This window comes from Enhydra lutris, unplaced genomic scaffold, assembly GCF_002288905.1.
Source record: "Enhydra lutris kenyoni isolate GAN:26980312 unplaced genomic scaffold, ASM228890v2 scaffoldscaffold19, whole genome shotgun sequence".
Classification (NCBI taxonomy): Eukaryota; Metazoa; Chordata; class Mammalia; order Carnivora; family Mustelidae; genus Enhydra; species Enhydra lutris.
The window spans coordinates 6,929,769-6,950,473 of NW_019154103.1; the positions used below are offsets into that span (position 1 = coordinate 6,929,769).

Here is a 20,705-nt window from a genome sequence, read left to right on the forward strand (position 1 = left end):
TATATTTTTACCCACTTTTCTATGGGTTATTTTTCTTATTGATTGTGCATATGAATTATACTTAATTGTCAGCTATTTGCATTACAAATAACTTCTCAACGTCCATTTCCACCTTTGCTCATGTATCTTTTATCATACAAAAGTGTTAAATTTTTAGTAAACTTTATCTATCCTTTATGCCTCCTGCTTTTTTATGCCAGTGCTTGCTTTTTCTAGGTGTAGATATTATTTCTTTTAATGAAATTTGTTTCATACTCAGTCTCTGAACTCTGTCTTCCCTGTTGTTGGGCAGCAACTGAAATGTGCTAGTGTGTTATTTCATTGCCTGCTTGAACATTTAGTATGTAAATTAAGAAATATTCCTAGGAATATTCTTGAATATATTCTTAGTGAGCATGATTATTAATTATTATTTAATTGATTAATTAGAGTTTGAAATTTTTAAAAAAGATTTTATTTATTTATTTGACAGACAGAGATCACAAGCAGGCAGAGAGGCAGGCAGAGAGAGAGGGGGAAGCAGGCTCCCTGCTGAGCAGGGACCCTGATGTAGGGCTCGATCCCAGGACCCTGAGATCATGACCTGAGCCGAAGGCAGAGGCTTAACCCACTGAGCCACCCGGGTGCCCCTAGAGTTTGAAATTTCTAAAATTTTATATCATTTTAGTTCCAGTAAGTTAACATACAGTGTTATATTAGTTTCAAGTATACAATACAATGATTCAGCACTTCCATACATCACCTTGTGCTCATGACAAGTGCCCTCTTTAATCCCCATCACCTATTTCAACTATCCCCCACTCTTCTTCCCTCTGGTAGCCATCAGTTTGTTCTCTGTAGTTAAGAGTCTGTTTTTTGGTTGTCTCTCCCTTTTTTCCCTTTGCTTATTTGCTTTGTTTTTTAAATTCCACAAATAAAATCATATGGTATTTATCTTTCTCTGACTGACTGACTTCCCATAGCATTATGATCTCTAACTCCATCCATGTTGTTGCAAATGGCAAGATTTCATTCTTTTTTATGGCTGAATAATATTCATTGTATATAATATTTTTATATATATTATACATGTATATACATATACAATGAATATTATATATATGTATAGGTATGTGTATATATGTATGTATGTGTATATGTATGTGTGTATATACACACACACACACACACCACATCTTCTTTATCCATTCATCAATTGATGGACACTTGGGCTTCTTCCGTATATTGGCTATTGTAAATAATGCTACCATAAACATAAGGGTGCATGTATCTTATTGAATAAGTTTTTCGTGAATACCCAGTAGTGGAACTACTGGATCATAAGGTAGTTCTGTTTTTAATTTTTTGAAGACTCTCCATACTGTCTTCCACAGTGGGTGCACCAGTTTGCATTCCCACCAACAGTGCAAGGGGGTTCCTTTTTCTCCTCATCCTCATCAACTCTTGTTCCTTTGTTTTTGATTTTAGCTATTCTGACGGGTGTGAGGTGATCTCATTGTAGTTTTGATTTGCATTTCCCTGATGATGAGTGATGTGGAGCACTTTTTCATGTGTCTGTTGGCCATCTGGATGTCTTCTTTGGAAAAATGTCTGTTCATGTCTTCTGCCCATTTTTTAATTGAAGTATTTGTTTTTTGGGGGCTGAGTTTTATAAGTCCTCTCGCTCTTTGTGCATAAAAAGAAACTGAAAAACACAAGAAGCAAAGAACAAAGTCATCCATAATCAGAAGTGGTTTATAGTTTGACTTCTAGGTCCCATGTGTGTATCTACGCAACTAAGCATTTTAATGTATTTAAGAGCCACGCAACTAAGCATTTTAATGTATTTAAGAGCCTACAGTTATGTATCATGCTTTTTTTTACACACCATGAATATTTACCATTTCAAAGTCACAAAACTATGAGTATTTTGATAACCAACAGTACACTACACCAACTCAATCTGAAAGGAAAAAAATATAATCCTGCCTTCCTTGGCAACAAAAATTTCAAGACAAAGACAAAAATGGCAACAGGCCTCTAGATAAAGATATTGGCAGGGGTATAATTAACTGCATTCCCTTAATGTTCAATTAAACATGAGCCATGAAGAAACAGAGTACACAACACATAATGCTTCTGAAAGAATTCATTGTCCAATATATAGTATGCAAATATTAGCAAGGAGGTATGTTTCCACTGAATCACTTAATGTATTCCTATAGTACATCCAAAGGAGATGCACACACATTGAGAATTATCATTAAAATGTAAAAATGAGTACATCTGCATACATCTTTCCCTTTATATTTCCTTCTGCTCCTCTGCTGCCCACCTAAGGAATAAGTCCAGATGTACATTTCTCTGAGACAGCTTAACAACTTGATATTCAAGACGCTTCTTTCCTATCAATTATAACAAAAAGAAACTTACAGGTTGGTTAATTCACTAGTTTTACATTTTATCATACATTACCACTGCAGGACATCCAAAATGCTTAGGTGTTATGAAATTATGAACCTTGTCCACAGCAAACACAGGTACATCACAAAAACACACATATAGACCTATGGTTATAACTTAAAACTGTCTTTTAGATGTGGAGATACTAACAAAAAGCCCTTCCCTTCCCAAGTTTTATAAGTTCTTTATTTTGGATACTAGCCCTTTATCCGATTTGTCGTTTGCAGATGTCGTCTTCCATTCTGTAGGCTGTCTTTGAGTTTTGTTGATTATTTCCTTTGCTGTGCGGAAGTATTTAATGTTGATGAAGTCCCTATAGTTTATTTTTGCTTTTGTTTCCTGTGCCTTTGGAGACATATCTAGAAAAAAACTGCTACGGCCAATGCCTGAGAAGTTACTGTGTGTGCTCTCTTCTAGAATTTTTATGGTTTTAGGTCTCACATTCAGGTCTTTAATCCATTCTGAGTTTATTTCTGCCTATGGTGTAAGAAAGTGGTCCAGTTTCATTCTTTTGCATATTGCTGTCCCGTTTTCCCAACATCATTTGTTGAAGAGACTTCTTCTCCATTGGATATTCTTTCCTGCTTTGTGGAAGGTTAATTGACCATGTAATTATGGGTTTATTTCTGGATTTTCTGTTCTGTTCCATGGATCTTTGTGTCTGTTTTTATGCCAGTACCGTACTGTTTTGTTTACTACAGCTTTGTAGTATAACTTGAAGTCCAGAATTATAATGCCTCCAGCTTTCTTCTTCTTTTTCAAGATACTTTGGCAATTTGGGGTCTTTTGTGATTCCATATAAATTTTAGGAGTGTTTGTTCTAGTGCTGTGAAAAATGCTGTTGGTATTTTGTTAGGGATTACATTAAATGTGTACATGGCTTTGGGTAGTGTAGACATTTGGACAGTATTTGTTCTTTCAATCCATAAGCTTGAAATGTCTTTCCACTTATTTGTGGCATCTTTAATTTCTTGCATCCGTATCTTATAGTTTTCAGAGTACAGGTCTTTTACCTTTTTTGGTTAGGCTTATTCCTAGGTATCTTATTATTTGTGGTGTAATTGTCAATGGGATTGTTTTCTTAATTTCTCTTTCTGTTGCTTCATTATTGGTGTATAAAATGCAACAGATTTCTGTACATTGGTTTTCTGTCCTCTGACTTTACTAAATTCATTCATCAATTCTAGCAGTTTTTTAGTGGAGTCTTTTGGGTCTTTTATATATAGTATCATGTCATCTGCAAATAATGAAAGTTTTACTTCTTTCTTACCCATTTTGATGCCTTTTATTTCTTTTCCTTGTTTGATTGCTGTGTCTAGGACGTCCAGTACTATGTTGAATCAAAGTGTTGAGAGAGGACATCCCTGTCTTATGTTCTGTATATTCCTGACATTAGGGGAAAAGCTCTCAGTTTTTCCCCATTAAGGATGATGTTAGCTGTGAGTGCTGATTATTAATTTCACTGTTGAGTGTTCCAGCTCAAATATTTCATAATTTGTTTAACTTGTCCTCTATTGGTGGACATTTTATTATTATTAATGATGCTATGAACATTCTTGACATAGGTCTTTGTATGTCTCAGTATTGCACTAATATAGATTCCAATATAAAACTGAGAATACTTTAAAGTCTGTGATACAAATTGTCAATAATTTCCACCAAGATTATAACCATTTTTATTTCAATATTTCAATCAGCACAATACACTTCTCGGTTCTGGGTTTCATTATTTAAAAAAATTGCAATTTAAAAAGATGGTCTTGGGCACCTGGGTGGCACAGTTAGTTGTGCATGTCTTCGGCTCAGGTCATGAACCCAGTGTCCTGGGGTCAAGTCCTGCATCAGGCTACCTCCTCAGTGGGGAGCCTGCTGCTTTCTCTCCTCCCCACTTGTGCACTCTCTTGCTGTCTCTGTCACTATCCCTGTCTCTCTTAAATAAATAAATAAAATCTTTTAAAAAATTAATAAAAATAAAAAGATGGTCTTAATGTACTAAAACATATTTCTTTTTCATATTTTCATGTGCTCATGTTATTTTTTGGTTTTGTTTGTAGGCATATGAATATTCTATTCCTTTTCCAACATTTGTATGAGGGTATTTGGCTTTTCCTTACTGATTTAGAAGACTTCTTTATGTATTACATACATTAATTAATCCTTTTACATTATCCAAGGGGTGCCTGGGTGTCTCAGTTGTTGGGCATCTGCCTTTGGCTCGGGGTCATGATCCCAGCGTCCTGGGATCAAGCTGCACATCAGGCTCCCTGCTCGGAGGGAAGCCTGCTTCTCCTTCTCCCACTCCCCCTGCTTGTATTCCCTCTCTCACTCTCTCTCTCTGTCAAATAAATAAAATCTTAAAAAATATATATGTATAAACTTGGCACAGTGTCATAAAAGACTTTCCTTCTTAAAAGGCACTAATTATTTCTTTACTTAGATATGTATTTTCTTTTATTCCAATTTTGGTAAACTCCATGTAATAAAAGTTAAGATATTGAATAGCAAAGCCAAAACATTGTTCTAATCATTGTTTATATGCCTCTTGTATTGCATACCTTTTGCAATATCTTCTATTTTCATCCCCTTTTAAACACCACTGAGAGATGGCCAACTAGTGACAGCGTCTCATTCCAGTTTTGGAAAAGTCTTCTAAATCTGTAACTTTAACCTGTTCTTCCTCTTTGTGTCTTCTGGAGCCACACAGGATAAATCTCAAGTCTGTCTCATCATCCACATTTCCCCTGCCCATGTTGTGCATAACCACGGCCCCTCTTTGACAGAGCACCTCAAGACGTGCAGCAAGCAGTCTGTAGGACTTACTTGTCTCCGTGTCAAAGTATTTTCCTCTCCGCCATGTGGCACTAGCTATCGTGGGCATTGACAGCATACATTTTTATTGTATAGACGTTCTGCATAAACGAGAATGTGGTTGGCCGATGGAAAACAAATCAATGGTTGACGTGAGAAAGCGATGAGAATGGTATGTAGTAAAAGGGGCTTTGGAGGTTTCATTATTTAGAACTTGTGAAGTTAGGGGTTGTGAGAGGCCAGGATGGAATGGATATTGGCATGGTGATAAAGTTTTGTCATCTCGCTGTGAGAACAGACTGTGACAGTGGTGCCTGAATTCTCAAGTGTGCTCAGTCAGTGGCGCTAGGCTGACCAGAATTAGATGTCTCTCTCTCAGGACATTAAGTAAATGTGAAGGCTGGAGGTGGAGTGAAGTCAGTCACATAGATCCAATGTTGTCTTCCACAACGTCCATCTCTGTCTGAAGTGGCAATGCTAAAGAAAGACAGGAACTTGTGTGAGACTTAAGGAAACATCGAGAGGAATCATTGTCTTTCCCTTGCCAATCAGGGATGATGACTTCCGCCACCATGCGTCTTGCTTCCCTTTTCATGAATTTCAGTATGCTTGGTGATTTATGGGAGCTCAGATCCCTTGGTCGATGAAAAGTTTCTCAGTTCCAATTTTTATATGACAGCCTCTGGAAGATTTGAAGAGCAACCAAATATATCAAGTTCTTTTAGCCATTCTTAAAATGACAGGTTTTTCTGGCATCTTGTCTTTGTCACTCTTAAATGGGTACAGTTTAATTTAACTCTGTTCTTTATGAAATTTGGAAGGCAGACACAATGTATTTTTGTTGTGGAAAACCACAGTAGGAGGCAGTTAAACTCTTACTCCTTGAGCTGGTTTCTAAGTTAAATTCTTATTCAATTAAAAACTAAAGTATGTATAGGTTTATAGAAGAATATATTCTAAGTCAGTTCTTAAAAACTGATATTACAGTGTAGTATGGATTTTACTTTGTCATACTCATAGTTTCAAGTTCACAGTCAATGTATTGGCTTCTTTTGGGACAGATCATTAAGCAAACTCTTGCAGGTCGTGGAAGCTTCAAGCTCCTCTCTAAGTCTTTGGCAGAATTAAGGATCTTTTCATCATGAATATCAAACCATCACCAAAAAATGTCCACAAGAACAAAACAACCAACAACCACCACAACAAAAAACAGTATGACCTCTTCTTAATTACCAGGTACCCAGTGTGCTGGCTAATAATTTTCATACATCCTTTTCTTCTTTCCCCCATGCACTTTTATCTGAGAAGAACAGTGGGAAGAAAGGAACACTTGAATTACCCAGATTTGTGGATCTGGACCAAGTCCAGCGTCCTAGACAGACTTGAGAAGACTGGTTCCCAAGTGCGATCTGGCAGTCCCACCCCCACAGCAATGACAGGATGAGCTTCATGCCTTTAAGGGCGCTTTGATATGTATGATTGCATTTGATCTTTACCTTGGGGGTTAGTAGGACAAGTGGCCTTGTCCTCACCTTGGCCCTAGAACAACCTGAGCACAGGAGCTTAAGGCAATTCATACTTTGTCTCCAGAGGCAAGAGGAAAAACCTGATGTCTCACCTTGTAGCCTGGGGCTCTTTCTGCCGACTGGCACTGCGCCCTCAGATGCTGGGGTAAATCTGTGAAGTTGGCTTGCACTGGAGGGAATATACCCATGGCAATGCCTCTGAATCTCAGAGTTAAAAAGGAAGTGAGCCAACACGGAGGGGGAAAGAAAGCCTTCAGCATCTTAGATCTTTATTTCTAAGAACACCTGGAGGAGGTAGTTGGATGATTTGACATATGTTTTAACAATGAAGAGCTTCACTATGAAAAGATAAGAGTCTGTAAAGTAGTTGGGAAGTCAGCCTCCTTTAATACACACAGACTCTTCTTTGGAGCTGAAAGTGCCTGTGGGGTAGAGCTGTGGTAAAGAAATGATCCCAGGAGATAAAAACCATCACTAAGAGTGAAATGTTTTCTCTCCTAGTTACCACTGGAGCTGGGTCAAGGGCATAAAGCTTTATACTGCTCTTCACTTAGTGCCCCACCAGCTGGCACAATGGTGAGCAGATGCCGTGGGCAGAGCGGTACCTTACAAGTGACATTTCAATGACAGGAGTACCAGAGAGTGACAATTTGAGGAGGGGAATGATATCGAGAATCTTGAAGTGTGTCCCCCTTTTTCTGCGTCCAGCTAACCGTTATCTTCCATGTGTCTTCTGTCTCGGTCACGCTAGGGCTGTGGCCACGCAGCGGGTTTGGAGGGATCCATCTGTGCCTCTAGGGCTCGGGGATGGGCTACTTTTCTCTTCGAAGGGCCAGTCGTATGTTGGGAAAACATTGTTTGGAGTTACTGGGCATGCCAAAGATAGCTCAGTTGACAGGTGAAGCTGAGCTCCTTAGAGCTCCTCAGAGTCAAAATGAGGAGTATAGAGCTCAACTGCATGGGTATAACAGATGTTTCAGATGTATTTCATCTCCACTCTATAAGCAATTACAGAAAGAATGAGAAAGCAGGAGGTAATGAATCACAGGAAGAACACTAGGACCGCATCCTTTAGTTTCACTTTGGAGATGGACCTAGACCGCTCTCCACAGCTTTCTCTCTGTTTCCTGAATACTTGGAGTCTCCCCTTTGTCTGGGATGGATGGCTGTTGCAATCCAGGAGAGTGATGGGGAGAAACACACTCTGGGCAAAGGGTCACTGAATAGTGTTGTTCACGTTCCCAGGGACTCAGAGGCCACACACCAAGTCCTGGTGAGGATGGAGAGCTCCATCCCATGATAGAGCCTTGCTGTGATCCCAGAAGCACTGCCCCAGTCTGCCATCAGGATCCCTAGTTCCATAGGTGTAAGTCACCCAGCCAGGGACAATTTGGAAGGCACCCATTCCTTTATCCATCCTGTGTCTGACTTACAGGGTCAGGCTACTGGGAGACCCAGAGGAGAAGACCACCATGGGTTCCTGTGGGGCATCTCCCATCCCTCCTCCTTGGCAGGGGCAGTGGGAAAAGGATACCAGGAGGATTTTCTGACTCCAGTGGCTGAAGACAGAGGGTCGGTGTTGGTTCTTTTGATCTAAAAGTGAAAGATTTCAAGAACACATGTGGCAATTTAAAATCCTGCAGTACCATCCAAATAATAATAGGCACAGAACAGCATTTTTAAAAAGAAGTTATTTTTCTGCTGTATACTTTTAAAAAACCACAGTAGTTTTTAATCTGCCTGGAACATCACTGATTTGACCAATGTTATTTACTTTCTCTAGATATATAGGTTCTATTATAAAGATGTGAACAGAATTTTTGAACTAGGTGTCTTTATTGTTGATTATATAACTGATTGTGTCCATTGTGACTCCAACAATTTAAAAAAGGAATGAACTTTTTTTTTTTTTTTTTTTTGGCTATATAGCTGTATGTGTTTATTGTGTTTCAAACAATATAGAAATGTAGAAAGTGGAAGTGGTCCCATAGTCCTGTTCCTCAGCAACAGTCATTGTTAGCTCTAAATTTGCTTCTAACTTGCAGGAGCTTAAGGACAGTAGTTTTAAGTGAGCTTGTGTTCTCACATTGGGTTGCATTTTTTCTGTCTGCAAAAAACACATGGCATAAACAGCACCAATCCCAGTATAATAACAACCAGAAAAATGAAAATTTGTACAAAGCTACAATAGATACCAAAAAGACCCTGAACATTTAAAAGTGTTAGGTCTGTTCATTTATGTTCTTTGTGGCGTTTTATGGTCATTGTCGGTAAGAGGTAAGAATCTTTGTGCATCTGTCAACCCATGGCATCTGTTCTTTCCACTCTTCTGGGTATTTGTGAGATCTTTATGGGGTTCTGACTTTCCATACTTAGGATAAAAAGATCTATTGGTCATTGAAGCAGTCTTTTTAAATCCCTTCTCTGGATGGCCAGTTGGATATAATTATGTCATGAAATTTATCATCACCTATGGCTGTCAGAAGCAAATTTGTTGGTTTAATTATACCTCATGTTTCTTTACTCATGATTATTTGTTTATCAGATGATACTGGGGGCTTCGTGTGTGCCTCGCACAGTGCTAGGATGAAGGGTACAAAAGGACCAGGCAGGCAGGAGAGAGACACACATGGACAACTCTGAGGTGATGTGAGAAGAGGCCACCCCAGTTGACTGAAACCCAGAGGACAGAGTGACTCCATTTTGCCAGAAAATACCAGGGAAGGATTCTTAGAGGACCGACATTTCGGTGACATGAGTCATGAAAGTTTGGTAAGAACTTGTAGGTGGAGAAGAGGCTGGGGACGAAACAAGGTGTGTCAAGACAAAGCTATACTGGTAGAGAAGGGAATGAACACTTATGAGGCACCTACTGTGCAGACACTGCGTATCTGCTAATTTGATGCTGTCAGGTCTGCATCATTGTCCTCGTTTTGCCCAGGAGGAAGCTCAGGAGAGTTCTGTGTTTTGCCCAAGTTCTTGGGTTACCGCTTGGGGAGTCATGGTTCTTCCAGTAGCATGAGGCTGAGGAAAGAGCTTCTCTTCTGGCGGGAGTGATACCTTGGTGTGGCTGGAGTGTGGCCTGCCGTGAAGGAAACAGATGGAAGTGAGGTTAAAGATGGCGAAGGGAACCAATTAGTGAAGGGCATTTTCAGCCTGTGTGAGATTTGCTCTTAGTGTTTGAGAACACTAGTAAGGGTTTGTAAGCAGACATGGGAAGCTTGACTGATTTTTTTTTTTTTTTTAAGATTTTATTTATTTATTTGACACAGAGGGAGATAGCGAGAGAGGGAACACAAGCAGGGGGAGTGGGTGAGGGAGAAGCAGGCCTCCCGTGGAGCAGAGAGCCCAATACGGGGCTTGATCACAGGACCCTGGGATCGTGACCTGAGTCGAAGGCAGACGCTTAACAACTGAGCCACTCAGGTGCCCAAGCTTGACTGATATTTTATTTTATTTATTTATTTATTAACTATTTTATGTATTTATTTGACAGAGATGGCAAGTAGGCAGAGAGGCAGGCAGAGAGAGAGAGAGAGAAGCAGGCTCCCCGCTGAGCAAAGAGCCCGATGCAGGGCTCGATCCCAGGACTCTGGGATCATGACCTGACCCGAAGGCAGAGGCTTTAACCCACTGAGCCACCCAGGCACCCCTTGACTGATATTTTCGAAAGACTCTGGCCACCATGTTTTAGATGGAGGGAGTTGGATAAGACTGGAATTGGGGTTACAGATTTGTCTTCACTACACTTAGATGTGCAAAGAAAGTATTTTTCTAAATTTGACCTGACTTTCTCCTTAAGACCACCTCTCCACTTAGTAAGTGGAGAAAAAAGAAGCTACGTTCAGTTGAGAGGAGGAAACTCAGATTGCTCCACTAATGTGGAAAGTCTCTTTCAGTAATTCATTTTTCCCTCTGCACCCCACTGAGATGGAGTCTCAGTAAATGGGGTTTCACATGGCTTTGAGGGTGTGTGTATGTGTGTTTGTGTCAAAGATTGAGGCAATCTGGTGACTGTGGTCTGGTGGTGGTCTGGCTCTGCCTGGGCCATCTGTTGGCAACTGTTGCTGAAGTACGTGGCTGCTCTAACTTGCAGTCTATTTTCTCCCAGATCAGTCGGGGCCTGGCTGTCCATATTGTCTATGTGGTCCCACTGTGGCTCTTGCTTGGCCTTTATACCCCTTACTTTATCCCATAATAAGTTTTGATAGTGCCCTTCTCTCCATGGTCCTCCACGGTAGAACTTGGGAATGTCCACACTGCTTAGAAGCTCATCAGGCTTTGTATAGCTAACCTCAAAACTTGGCCGGCCTGCCTATCTATCTATCTATCTATCTATCATCTATCTATCTATCTATCTCTATCTACCTATCTATATCTATCTATCTAACACACAACTGCTGTGACACCAGTTTTGCCGAGTTATGTGATATGGTCACCACCCATGCAGTCATCACTCCATGTTGTCATGAGAGTGGGGGGTGGGGCATGAAGACGTTCTGTGAGGTGGCATATCCTCTAGATCCCTAACGGGAAGGTGATACAGAAACTCCTTGGCTTTTGGTTTTTGTTATCAACCTTTTTAACTCCTCACCCTCTTCTAGGATTTTAGCCCTGATTGGGGAAAAGCTGTACCAGATGTGTCTCCATCTCCTGATTTCTCTTTTTACCTCAACCACTTCTCTCCACCGTTCTCCTTGTGTTCCCAACTCACTGGGACTTCTCTAGGTCATCCTGTCCTCCTTTAGGAAGAAACCTTTTAAACTCCCACTTTGGGCTATCATGGTGGCCAGGGTACAAGGAAGGAGCAAGGTCAGCTGTTAAGATAAAGGAATTTCAAATGAATTTCAAACTGTCGTATTTGTCACCTGATGGTAGAACGGCTGCAGTAGTCTAGGTGAGGGATAATAAAAGCCAGAAGAGAGTCCTACGTGTGAGCCTTGGTGAAACCAAATGTGTTGGTGATGACAGGGAGGAGTTGAAGATGACTTTGGGGTTCCTAGTTGGGGCAACCATTGGATAAAGATTCACTTTACAGAGAAAAGACAAGAGGAGAAGGAGTCATTGTGAAGGCAGAGGGGAGGAGGAGGAGGTTTGTGGGGTGGGAGGAAGAGAGGGAAGGTAATGATTCAGTTTGGGATCTGACTGAAATGCTGTCTAATAGGAGAAATGTGGGGCTGGCGCCTGGGAGAGAATCTGCCTGGAGAAATGGATTTGGGAAATAGGTGAGAGTATCTAGGAAGAAAAGGAAGAAAAACTCACCCGTCCTTGTAAATGCTAAATTTAAAGACATCAACAAGGTCATCCCTGTTTTAATTCTTCCTTGCATTTCACAATGACCCAGTACTTTGGGACCTCTCCTCCAGGTTCCCTGCAGCAGGACACCTCTGAAGTCACAGGGTACTGACAAGGGTGTCCATTGCTACTTCTGATGCCCAAGGGGACCTTTAAAGTGCCAGGCCTGATGCCTAGATCCATGGTATACTAAGTTCATACCAGAGTGAGGCCAGAATATTCCACACAAAGAAAACTTTGATGAGTGGTTAAAGATAAATAATCTGCAGGTGCTTGCAGAGGCAGTCTAATTTTTGGTAACTGAGCTGAGTTTGTTAAGTGAACTCTGGGGAATGTGACATGTACCTCTCAAAACCATCATCGTTATGCTTGAGACATGGTCTAACCTTTGGGTGTCCTGTGCTAATATAATTGCCTCGCTCTCTTTGAGAGGTGGCTTCTAATTGGGTTTCACAGTAGCAGTTGCTGTCGAAGTGCGGGTTGCAGCCTTTCAACGGGTTGGGCCGGTTCATTAAGCGTTTCCTCTCCCTGGACTGGACAGCTGAGCCTGGACAGGAGCCAGCAGTTACTGAAATGCCATTACTCAGAGGACTGACCTTTAAGACACTGATTTGTTATATCATTGAGGTTCGACTTCTCTCCTCTCAAATTTAAATGGAGCTTTATTGCATACAGGGCTAAACTCAATTCTTCTCACTCTCCGTGGCCTTTCCATAAGGTTATTTCCACCTGGTTCCTAGCATTTAGTCCTCTGGCTGGACAAGGGGTTTAGGAACTAAAGACAGCTTGCCATTTACGGGGCTTGGGACTGTCCGTGGGAAGTGTGGTGGATTATCACACGGGCATGACTCAGAGTCCTCAGAGGATTGATGATTTACGTACAGGTAACCTGAGGAGAAGTCTCTTAGCCAGTTTTCTTCTTTTTGGTAAAATGTGCTGAAAATTCTTTCTTTTCCTCAAGTTCTTATTTTTATTCCAGTTCGTTAACATACAGTGTTATATTAGTTTGGGGTGTACAATATAGTGACTCAGCACTTCCATACATCATCCTGTGCTCATCACAGCAAGTGCCCTCCTTCATCCCCATCACCTGTGTCTCCCATCCACCCACCTGCCTCCTGCTCTTGGAACCATCGCCTTGTTCACTGTCATCAAGAGACTGTTTCTTGCTTTGTCTCTCTCGCTCTTTTTCCCTTGTGCTGGAAATTCTTGTCTCTAGGATTATTGTTCTGAAGGTTTTTAATTCCTTTGAAGAAAATGAGTACATAACGGTCACACTGAATAAACAAGACCTTGAGCGGGGGTGGGTGGGAAGGTGGGACCACAGAAGGAGCTCTGTGTTCGGCTGTGGCTCTCCTTAGAGTAGCTCTGTAGCCAGTCCTCTTTATGCTCCAGGAAGACATCCTGGGCAGGTCCAGTGTATTTTCTGATCATTCTTGTGCAATAAAAAGCTGTCCAGTCACGTTTCCTTTCCAGACAGTCTCAGTTTGGTGATTAATGTGTCCGGCCTCAAACAGGCTGATGTAAAGTGAAAACTTCTTCCCTGGCGCAGATTTCAGATTCAGTTTGTCACATTCTACCAAAAGTAAAAACTGCTGCCATTTCTAGTGAAGAACATTGAAATTATAGATTAATTTACTTCTTAGAAGTGATAAACACATTTCCTTATTCTTAGTCTTCAGTTACTTGTATTTGTTATTGCAAAGGCTGTTTTCAAAATGAAACTTTGTGGGGTGCCTGAGTGGCTTAGTCTTGGGTGTCTGCCTTCGGCTCAAGTCATGATCCCAGGGTCCTGGGGTTGAGTCCCACATCAGGCTCCCTGCTTGGTGGGAAGCCTGCTTCTCCCTCTCCCTCTCCCCCTGCTTGTGTTCCCCTCTCTCACTTTGTCTCTCTCTGTCAAATAAATTAATAAAATCTTTAAAAAAATTAAAAAAAAAACAACAAAATGAAGTTCTGTGTTTGTTGATATTATTATGCCAAAGTGCAATAAATTTTTGTGTATTGATATTTGTATTTAACTATTTGGTTCAATGTTCCTATTTTAATAGTTTTTCAATGAACTTTTGATACAGACAATTATATCAGCTGTGAAAATGATGTTTTTTCCTTGCTTTCCATTTCTTGTGCCTTTATCCCTTTATTTTTCTATATTGCCCTCCAGGCAGAATTAGTAAATAGAAGTGTCAATGACTGCCATCGTTTTCTAATTTTTGATTTTAGAAGTGTTGCTTGTTTTTTCCAACAACAAATTTTATTTATTTATTTGAGAGAGAATGAGAGCAAGAGTGAGAGAGGGAGGCAGAGAGAACCCTCACAAGCCCGGTGGGGGGGGGCGGGGTAGGGGGGGGTAGAGGAAGCAGTGGACTTGGAGCGAGGAGCCGGGCTCAGGACTCCATCTCAGGACCCTGGGATCATGACCTGAGCCAAAGGCAGATGCTTAACCGACTGTGCCACCCATGCATCCCAGAAGGGTTGCTTGTAAGAATACACCAATAGGTAGAATATTTATAGTAAATTTTTTGTGGATATCCTTTATTACGGTTAGAAATTTCAGTAAGGAATTTTAACCATGCATCTGCATAGAGTCTTATCCAGTATCTTTTCTGTATCTAGTGAGGTGTTGTGGGCTGACTCTTACAGAAGGGTATTAAGATGCAGCCTATTGTATCTTCTAGGTGCAGAGTCATTGCCAAGTGGACTGGGGTGACACTACATTTTGAAACATGATTGATACAGTGTGGATGAATTTTTTTTTTTTTTTAAAGATTTTATTTTTTTATTTGTCAGAGAGAGAGAGAGGGAGAGAGAGCAAGCACACGCAGACAGAACAGCAGGCAGAGGCAGAGGGAGAAGCAGGCTCCCCGATGAGCAAGGAGCCCGATGCGGGACTCGATCCCAGGACGCTGGGATCATGACCTGAGCCGAAGGCAGCTGCTTAACCAACTGAGCCACCCAGGCGTCCCTGGATGAATTTTTTAAACCTATACCCTTTGTAGGGAAATACTGTATTATGCGGTCATGCTTAAAAAGTAAATCTAAAGTTTGTTTGTTTGTTTTTCTCTCTAGTATTACTTTACCGTTCTTTTTGGCCATGAGGGTCAGAAACCTCTGGAGCTGCGCTGTGAGGAGGAACAGGACGGTAAAGAGTGGATGGAGGCCATTCACCAAGCCAGGTAGGAACTCACGTCCTCTGTGTGACACTAGGTTGGCTGGGTCTCTCGCACTGAGGTTTTCACTGTTGGCTGTAGTTCTGGAAGAACTGGCAATTCTAAGATGGGTTTCCCATTGGTATCTCCTTTTTAGTGATGTGTGAAATGATACTTTGAGCTTTCTATGGCTATATTCTAGCCAAAGATGAAAGGTAATAAATATATAAAAATAATAATAATACAAACTATGGAAAGAACCTGATGTCCATCAACAGATGAATGGATAAAGAAGAGGTGGTATATATACACAATGGAATACTATGCAGCCATCAAAAGAAATGAAATCTTGCCATTTGCGATGACGTGGATGGAACTAGAGGGTATTATGCTTAGCGAAGTGAGTCAGTTGGAAAAAGACAACTATCATATGATCTCCCTGATATGAGGAAGTAGAGATGCAACATGGGAGGTTTGGGGGGTAGGAAAAGAAAAAATGAAAGAAGGTGGGATGGGAGGGAGACAAACCATAAAAGACTCAATCTCAAAAAACAGACTGAGGGTTGCTGGGGGGAGTGGGGACGGGATAGGGTGGTGGGGATATGGACATTGAGGAGGGTATGTGCTATGATGAGTTCTGTGAAATGTGTAAACCTGGCGAGTCACAGACCTGTACCCCTGGGGATAAAAACACATTATATGTTTATTTAAAAATTAAATAATAATAATAATAATAATAATAATGGGTCACTTTTGTGGATTGTTCCTATATGCCAGGAACCCTTCTAAGCGCTTCTCAATGAAGGCATTTATTCAGTGTATTGATTTGCTTATCCTCTCAATAATCTGGGGTTGGGTCTTATAATTACCCCCTTTTACAGAGAAGGAAAATGAAGCTGGGAAGGTTGGTTTGCTTGTCTGAGGTCGCACAGCTGGTAAGTGGCAGAGCTGGGATACAGACCCAGCCAAGCCCACGTTTGTAAACCCTGCCCCGGGCAGCCTGGTTATCAAGAGGGGTGATGCTGACTCGGTCTGGGGAGATAGGAGAGTATGATTTTATTTCCTCCCAAGAAATACCAAGAAGGTAGAAAGAACTTACTTGGCCGCAAACAAGAACAAGAAATCTGAGAGTCAGGCAGCTCCCTCTCTCATTTTTCATATTCATTTCTGAAGTCCAGCCCATTTTTGCTTCTGATAGCTCCCATGCTCACTGCTTTCCTGTCTGTCTCCTCCTTCATCCAGTCTCTGGTCACTCTCTAAGTCCCTGCTTATATCCCCGCTGCTTCCAGGGCAAGACTCCAGCTGGGGCACATCTGCTTTTCCTTCCCCTGACATGCCCCCTGCTTCTCCTAAGTGCCCTGCCATGCCTCTACTGTCCCTGTCCCTGAAACTGTCCCCCACAAGGAGCCCTCACAGGCCCTTCTCCAGATTGCTGCAGCTCTTGCTTTACCACATGTAGAATATTTAACGATTTAGCACAACTTACGGGTTTTTTTTTTATTCTTCTTCTTTTTTTTTAATTTTTTTTTTTATTTTTTTTTTTTACATATTTCCTATGTGTGGTTTATGTTTCCTGAGCTGGATTGCATGCACCTTGAGAGTGAGGAGGAGGTGGCTTCATTTCTGAACAAAGCACAGTGCTAATTATGTAGTTGGTGACCAAGAACTATTTTCAGACTGTAAAGAGGATGGGGCATTTGTTCCGAGTTTAGATTCTTCTCGAATCGTTGAGATTTTTTTCTCTCCTCCCTTCCCCACCCCTCTTTCTCTCTTCTACTACTTTATATTGACCACCTACCGCCTCTGTGTCAGGCAGCATGCTGAGTACTTTCCATATGTTGTTTATTCCTCACAGCTACCCACTTTACAGATGAGAAAACAAAGGCTCGTGATTATTAAGCAGATTGGCCAACATCTATCATGAAGTTGTTAAGCTGCAGAGCTGGGCTTCACTCCCAGATCAGTCTGACTCCAGAGCCTTTTAACCAGTGTTTTGGGTTGTACCTGTCTTCATTCTCGTCTTTTTCTCTTCCGTCGTCTCCTTTTCTATTCAAAGATGCAAAGAGGTTAATATAAAGTCAGGGTTGAGAGTAGAAGATATTATCCGCAAAATATTTCAGTTCTTTTTCTTTCCTCCCCTTCAAAATATCTCTTTGATAGGCACAGGATTGGCGACCAAATGCTGCTCTCCCAGGGCGCCCCTGGGGTAGCTTGTCCACACCATGATCCTGGCACACGGTTCAGCTGTCTTTTTTGTCATTGTTTCTGTCTGACAGCTTTGCTCCAGACTTTACTGTAATGACAATGACTTGCTATAGAAAGAAGGTTAGGTCTTCAGAGGTGAAGGAAGTATCAAGTTGGCAAGGTAGAACTCTTGGGTTCTTTCTAGACACAATCTCTGTGTAATTCTTTCCTACCTGGGAATTAAAATGAAGTATGTAACTTAAAACATGTGTCTTTGCTCCCCAACCCCCTGCCTTTTTTCATTCCAGAAAAGTGAGATACTATTAGTAACCTAAATACCTTACTTTTGTAGTTGCCAAGCAAATACTGGGGTGGACCAAGTACAGAGTATGTATTATTTCAAAAATGGTTCAATTTTAAGTGAGTTTTTCTTTTTTTCCTATACCATGAGAACTTTGTCATGTATGTGGGTAAGGGTCAGTATTCGGGGTTGATTGACAGATGATCAATTAGGGCACTTGTGGTCTTGTCAGGAGACAGACTTTAGAAACTGCTTTAGTGGTTTAGGTGACCAAATGATCAAAATTCTCTTCTCTTGTGGATATGAAGATTTAGTTAAGAATTGATTTTTTAAAAAATTTGGTTCATTGGATTTGCTTTTCCTTTGATTTGAGGCCCAGAACTGGGTTCTTTGATGACTTCTTTTTAATCAGACTGCTTTATACTTGAGTTCTTATATTTGACTTTTTGCACTGAGATGCTTCTTCAGTCTTGTTTTGTAAATCAGGGAAGATGACAACTTTTTCCTTTAAGTTGAGTGTTTGGTGTGAACTTGGTACTGTGAAAGTCATTCTGACTGTTCATACATGTGCAGAGCCAGAAAGTTAATGAAGATGACTCACAGAAAGAGTTTGTCAGCCAGTGTCGCTTGGCATTGGGCTAATTACACAACCGATCAGTTGACTAAAAATTTCACCTTTTGAGGACAGTCTGATGGCGTTAATTTGGTGCCACTGCTTTTTAAATAGAAAATGCTCAATAATTATGGTTTTACTTTTTTTTTTTTTTTTTTTTTTTACTCTTTTTAAAAGTCTGAGCTGTTGGTTAACTGATGACTATTTTAGCCTGAGACCAGGTCTTTTCTGAGTATCCTGCCGACCCTTCTCCTGGTCTCTGCTCAGAGAAACACTTCTGCTCAGAACCCTTCTCCTGGTCTCTGCTCTTTTCCTGAGATGTCTTCTCAGTACTGGCTTGGGCATGCTGCCCTCGCGTGCCATGCAAATCACATTCTTGCCGCTGACTTTTACACCTCCGAGCTGAAGCTACTTGCTCTAGCTGGCCTTCAGAAGATCTCTGGGTCATTTTCTGGGATGCTGAGTTGCATGTTTTCTCCCTTTGACGGGGCCCAAGGAAAAATCTTTTTGGAAATTATATTCTCATTTCAAAGTTCTGACGGGGTCCAGAAAGCTTGTTTTACAGTTTTTCTTGAAGTTGGCCAATACTACATTTCTAAAACACTTGCACATTTCTACTATCGTTCCATCACTTATTACTGGCACCGGTTCATGGGAAGCTGCTAGCAGTCTTATTTTTGTCTGGATGAGGAGAGGCCAGAGCATTTTAATGGCATTGAAATTCTATGCTTATTCCATAAGTGGTTTGGTAGTTGAGTATGGGACTCCGGATAGTCCTAATAACCTGATTTTTCTTGTTGTTGTTGTGGTCTTGGTCATGTCTGTCTACTGTGGTTGATTTACTCATTGACATTAGGACAGTCAAAAACAATGACTCAGTTAATTGTGAGTCCTTAGGGCTCATTGGCTGAAAAGACAGCATCCACAGCAAGTTTTCTCCACTGTCTTCTGCTGGAACGCTGTCCAAGCAAAGCTTCAGCAGTTAGAAGGTGATTATGGCCTGGAAGAGGATCTAGATATGCAGAGGTACCAAAGCTCTTCCTGTTCTGGTTGAAGCGTAAGACCCAAAGGACCTGGTCTGTGACAGTTGAGGAAAGAGAAATGGAAAGTATTCCAGAGATGGGGTGGAGGATAGACCTCCTCTAGGTCTTTGTGACTGCCTGCATGTGGGCCGTATTACATCAGGAGGTTATCCAACACATCTCTCAGGCCCCTAGCGTGGAGAATGTCACTTGCTGGGAGAAGAAATGATGGATGAGAGCAGGTTTGTAGGGCAGAGATGATGAGCGCTGGGCGGGAAGGGCCTCTGTGGGGAGTTGGAGGGTTTGCTTGCCTGGAAGTGGTGCTGAGGATCCCTTCTGAGGGCTCTCCTTGCCTTTGCTGTGTAAGATATGAGAAAGTGAGTATTAGAATTTACTAGAGATGTGAAGTGTGTCCTGAGGGGAAAGCTGGCTTTGGGTTTCTACCAAAGCTGAGGTTAGGGGAGGACTTGTGAAAAGTTGGAGATGTAGAGAATATTATGCCTGGTACGGCGCACCACGGAATGTCCATGTCTTTTTCTTTTTTCTCCCTGGAAAGGTAATAGCTTATGCTTTCAGTGTTTGGGACTGTCCTACTGTATCTTTTGCCTGCTTTCTATTTTTTTCCAACTTTAATTCTGTTCAGACCCCGACTCTCCTCCCTCCTCTTGGTGTGCGCCTGTGTGAGGTAAATCTTAGGCTTTTCTCAGTGGTGAGGGCATTTGCAAGTGAAAAGGAGGTGGGTGTGTGCTTTCATCCCATAAAACTCCTGTCAGATTTAGTTTGGCAAAGGCTCTACAAAACCTGTTAGCTCACCCTGTCTGTCCTGACTGAGAGACTTATCTTCCAGTTAACTCTTTCAGGGAAGTCCTGTGCTCCTGTCCACTAAAGAAAGCCCTAATATAGCCTCCTGGGTCTATTTTTATCTGTAGTCCTTTTGATTACGTGTGCCTGAGGCAGCCTGTAGTTCATTCTCTCTCCCCACCCTCCTCAGTCCATTCTTCCCTCCCCTACAACATACACAATCACACACACACACACACACACACACACACACACACACACTCACCCCAACATATTAACTGCACCAAATACCTAGTGCCTGTACTCATCCTTTTTACTTGGATAGAGGCTTGATTTAGTGTGCACTGTGCAATATAAAATCTGTCCAACAATAAAGGCCACACTGTGTATCACATCATCCCCATAAAACCAGCTCTTTAGAGAATGTGCGTGGAGAAATCCCCTACATATCAGAAAAAAAAGTGATTACACAGAAAAGCTGAAAGGCTCAAGATGTGGATTTTGTTCATTTGAGATATATATATATATATATATATATATATAATGATGAGTACAGGCACGAGGTAT

General features: G+C 41.4%; 1 protein-coding gene across 2 annotated transcripts in view; it reads left to right on the top strand.

Moving 5' to 3' along the window:
• LOC111148374 (Ras protein specific guanine nucleotide releasing factor 2) overlaps positions 1 to 20,705 on the top strand; it is a 250,627-nt gene that overhangs the window by 61,199 nt on the left and 168,723 nt on the right. For both annotated transcript variants that reach the window (XM_022504878.1, XM_022504879.1), the window contains exon 2: positions 15,138 to 15,244. In XM_022504878.1, the coding sequence (XP_022360586.1) occupies positions 15,138 to 15,244 (107 nt within the window). The remainder of the gene's footprint in view (positions 1 to 15,137; positions 15,245 to 20,705) is intronic.